General features: G+C 36.0%; 1 protein-coding gene across 1 annotated transcript in view; it reads right to left on the minus strand.

Annotated features, from left to right (window-relative positions):
* Positions 1 to 4682, minus strand: part of LOC117125258 (zinc finger protein 721-like) — a 12409-nt gene extending 7727 nt beyond the window's left edge. Inside the window, exons 1-2 of the mRNA XM_033271719.1 lie at positions 4543 to 4682; positions 484 to 591 (exon numbers count right to left, since the gene is read on the minus strand). Coding sequence (XP_033127610.1) covers positions 484 to 544 — 61 coding nt within the window. The 5' untranslated portion in view covers positions 545 to 591; positions 4543 to 4682. The remainder of the gene's footprint in view (positions 1 to 483; positions 592 to 4542) is intronic.
* Positions 4683 to 4958: the final 276 nt, after the last annotated feature.

Here is a 4958-nt window from a genome sequence, read left to right on the forward strand (position 1 = left end):
CCTTCTTCCCTCCTTCTTTTCTTGCATTTCCGATCATACAAAAATCTCCAGACATTATATATTTTTTGCCAAAAAGTGGGGGGGGGGGCCATGATACTGTAGTGTTGATTATTAACGTCAGTATTCATACACGTAATACCAACACACGTTTTCAACTATGGGTTGCAATCCAAATTTGGGTTGGTAATTCATTTCTGAGGGTCACAAAACTTTTCTAATCAAAAAGGACTTGGGACAGGGGGGTTATGTCAGAACATTAGCAAGAGACTGACCCTACATAATGGTTGTTTTACATTACTATTTCTATAGCGACCCTTGCTACCAATCCAACTCCAAATTACTTCTCCAAAAACATTTTTTTCCTCCCAATTCTTTACCCCTGGTAATCCGACTACTGCAATCACTTTAAGAGTGATAATATTAGATGTTAGCAACTCATTTTCAGTACTGTATAAAAATAATGTAGTTACGACATAAACTCACTTCTTTTAACCTCGTTTTTGTAATTATACTGCTGTAAACTAGGCTTTTCATGTTCCACCATACTGCAAATTCTTGATTCGCAAGCTCTGATACTGTAGGCAACAATGGCTAGAAAAAAATTATAAATATATTTATTTATAATGAGAATGATGAAGTTCAATATGCTGAGGTATAAAAAGTACAGTCTATTCATGTCAAGCACAGTTTTAGCAAGCTCTTGCTACCACAATTTGCAAACTGCGCAAGGAATTCTTTGCACAATTTGAAAATTGAGCACGACTCTGCCCAGTATGCAAACTGTGTAAGGAGAATGTTGTACAGTTTTAAATTGTGTTGACAATTGAGGGGTGGCTGGTGCACATTTTGATACTATTTTAATACTATGTATTAATTGAACAGAATCATTGGAGTCATGTGAAGAAGGTGGATCGTGTGGTGGAGACAGATGGGTAGGTACTACTGTATAGGTGAGGCGAGGGATGGACAGTAGGTGAGGGGAAGGGTGTGGCTGGGGAGGGGTGATGGTTAGGTGGGATCTTACTGTATTTTTGTTAATTTTATAGCATGATGATGACTCTGCCTGGGCCCAGCCTTTTTGTCCAAAAAAAATCAGAAAATAGTTTCCACTGACAATTTTACAAAGTACTGTATAAAGAACACAGAGGCCTACAGTTAAATCAAGTGTCTCAATTATAAAAAAAAGTCTGTTCATTAACAAATAAATTTAAATGTCACATGACTGGTGAGTGCAGCAAAACACGATACAATATTGGAAGATTCCTACTACACTCACCAATACTTCCATCTCCAAAATCAATCGATTTTTTTTCATTGATAATAATTTCAACACCACCGCCACTAGATATGATACTAGGTGTTGAATGAACTACAATATCACCAATTAGTGAAATGTGAACACAGCTTCATTTATGAACAGCAAACTTTCAATGGTCATTTCAATGCAACACAATTCAACTCGAAAACGTGTTGTGATTTTTGCAATAATTTTGTCTGGTAACTGAATTTTTCTAAAATTGCTTCTTCATGGTGTTAATGTATTAGAGATCCCCAGTCAGCAAATTTCCCCAAAAATGTTTTTTTTTTTTTTTTTTCAATATTTGAATAAAACTACACAACTTTACTCTAATTTTAAAACCATGCATGTCTCGGCTACACTGTGCTATTCGACAGGATGAACAATACTAGCATTTTACTAGCATTCTAAACTAGCTTTTAGAATAGTCTCAATGTTGTAATGTTAATAAAAAGTATAACTATGCTTTTATATAATTTTAATTCATTCTCAGAAATACTGTAAAGTAGTATTCCATTATAAGTAGTATTCCATTGTATACTACTACCAATAATTAATAATTACCTTGATAACGAGCCATTTTCTGATACAACTACAATTTGCAACTACGTGTGAATCAATAGGTCTTGCCTAACTTACTACTGCGTAGGTTGGGGACGGCCAAGTTTGTTCTGAAATCTTTGTGGTCATGTGTGTTGTGGCCTGCCAGACTTTTCAGTAAGTTGACAATATGTACAGTATTTCATTTCATGTCCCTTTGCATGTTGTTGCCTACATGTGAAGCATTGGATTTCCTCACTGGATTTCCTTGCCTCCACATATTCGCGACTACTCCCCTACAGAGGTAGATAACGAAGTTCAACACATATGCCAGTGATGCATGATGGAATTTATAGCAGCCTGCTGAAATTTTAAAAATCAACTTATTTTGTCTCTTTTTAACTGCTTATAGTAGGTAGGTGAATATGTTGTATGGCAATAGCAAATATATGTTGTGGGGGGCCAACGAGTATATCATATGACAATTAACTCATTCAAAATTTGCACACAAGGGGGCCTTAATTAATGCTGTAAATGTAAAGACCAATCCATCACATGACATAGTTTTCTTTTTAACTATATCAGCAGACCAAGATGTATTATTATTTTATTATATATTATTATTGATTGTTATTATTATTGTGATGAATCGGAAAGTTTTCCGCTATTCCTTTTGTATTGTTATTGGTATTTGCCTGTATTTGCATAGCAGATGAAGTTTATAATACATTGGCTGCATGAGCATTGTATCAGCAGAAGCATCTAGTTTTGTCCTGATGATGGTGCACCGTTTTAATTCGGTCTAGTTGTAGTCGCAGAGTGTGTGCATGTCACAAAGATTAGTTCTATGAATTTGGTGTTATTGATCCAGGTATTGAGCTCGTTCCTCTAAATAAAAAAATGCTTCAAAATAATTTCCACTGTTTTCATAAACACCCTGTTTGAAAAGCACCCCTCAAAAAGGGCAAAACATTTTTAAGCGACCGGGCTCTTACAGTATTCGTACGAGTACGGTATTTAGGCGGTGATAAACTGGTTTTTACTGTGTGGCTTACTATACAGTAGATCAGAATAAAGTGGCAGTGATTGCAGTCTATCTTAAATGTATTTTGTTCTTCTGATGCATGGGTATTTGATTGTCATCCACTAAACCTCAGTGGTTGAATCTAGATCAAATCAATACCGAGGCACATATCCTTATTTTTTATTTTAAATTTCTGTAGGCTAGCCATTGACTGAGTGTTAGTTATCAGGTCAGGCATCAGGTCCGGCCATTTGCGTGAAAAATCGCTAGGAAAATAATTGAGGAATCGTAAAAATATAAAAATAAATACATTTTCAGGCTCTATCTCATAGTCCAATTTGGAATAATTAGGCTACCACCCTACCACTCGGCCTAGGCTAGGCCTTAAATATGTAGCTAGCTACACTAAAGGTTAGTCTTAGGCCCCTAGCTAGGCCTGGCTAAATAGAGAAATCCTCGCCGGCCTCTGGGATATGACTTCTTTGGCCGCCGACACCTTCGGACACGCGAGATTTATATGGAGCGCCAGTTGGGCATTTCTCCACACCGCATGCTGTGGCGGCGTATGCCTAACTTTAAGCCTTTGCTAAACTAAATAATTGCTGTCATGTCGCACAGTAATATTTACATATTTATTTTAGGTATTGTATGTATATACAAAACAAAACGCATTTTTTACTGTATTTTTATTCATATTTCGTCAGTTTCCTTTATCCACAAAATAGAATTTCGTCAAATAAAATTTAGAATGATACACGTGTACAAATTTCGTCCTTTATCCACAAAATAAAACATTTTTTTAAATAATTTTATTTTTATGTCTGTTGTCTGTTTATGTTATCTTTTCATACAAGATCGGATGTAAAATAACACATTAGCGAGGGTGATGAAAGTGTGTTATTTACAAGAGTTGGAAAAAGAAATCTAGAGTAAATTTGTCAATCATTGGTCAATAAAAATTCTTTAGGAATATCTCTCATGCCCTTTATGTACATACACTTTATATCATTAAAGCCAATAAATTACTTTACTCAATCAAATATTTAATTTATTGGTGATTTAAAATTTAGGTCTTTCTATTTACATTATTGAATAGTAAACAAGTGCACATGTAAAAAATGAGATCTATAATCGATAACAAGCAATGATGTTTACCTTTAACAATTATTATCGTCAAAATGTTTAAAAATCTTGCAAATATGTTGCTTGTGTTAACCATGGTGTAAGTGGCAGCGCAAAGTTTGCCATGTTTAATTCGTTAAGATTTTTTCACAAATTATATAATTTTATCACTGAAATACACATTAATATCAATTGTTGCGACATGTTCTGTGTGTATAGATAGGCCTATCTGTAACGCCTCTAATGTAAGCGTGAGTGTTTCTGAATTTGAGGTTAAGAATTGAATAGATATAATAGTGCTCATTCAACCACTGTATATCAGCGTGACAAACAATAGCGCGCATTCAACTTCCAATCGGCAAAGCACTCAAAGGGCGCTCCATACATTTTGGTGTTCGACAGGGCGCGGCCGAAGGTGTCGGCGGCCGAAGTTGGCCTACTAAAGCCGGCCTCTGACCATCTCCAACTGAAGAACCATGCCTAGCATTTCCATCCATTTTAGCAGTACTCATTTCGCAGGATAAGATCCATTAATATAATGATCGAAATACATACTAACCAAGACTATTTAGAAATCTTCAAGGTATTACTCGTAGTCCTGACACCGACATCAACGTAGCCCCAGAAAGAGAAATCAAAGGTGCTCTATAAATAAACAAGCGCGAACTGTGCGAGCCGAACCGGTAGTGACTATCGGCACTGCCGCTGTGCAAAAAAAAAGCTGCTGTTTTCTATCAGCAATGCCGCAGTGCCAAAAAGCTGCTGTTTTCTATCGGCACTGCCGCAGTGCCAAAAAGTTGCTTGTTTTCTAGCGGCACTGTGCCACAGTGCGAAAACCTGCTGTTAACAATCGATGTTTCTATCGATATAGTCTGGTTGTAAAAATGCTGAAATGAACTTTAGCGGGAAAAAAGTAAAGGAAAATTAATTTTTGGTTTTTCTGAATCAGCATACCCTATAGTGTCTCAGAAAAAA

The sequence above is a fragment of the Anneissia japonica genome, unplaced genomic scaffold (genome assembly GCF_011630105.1).
Source record: "Anneissia japonica isolate Jap-2015-1 unplaced genomic scaffold, ASM1163010v1 scaffold466_len1169948_cov191, whole genome shotgun sequence".
Taxonomy (NCBI): domain Eukaryota; kingdom Metazoa; phylum Echinodermata; class Crinoidea; order Comatulida; family Comatulidae; genus Anneissia; species Anneissia japonica.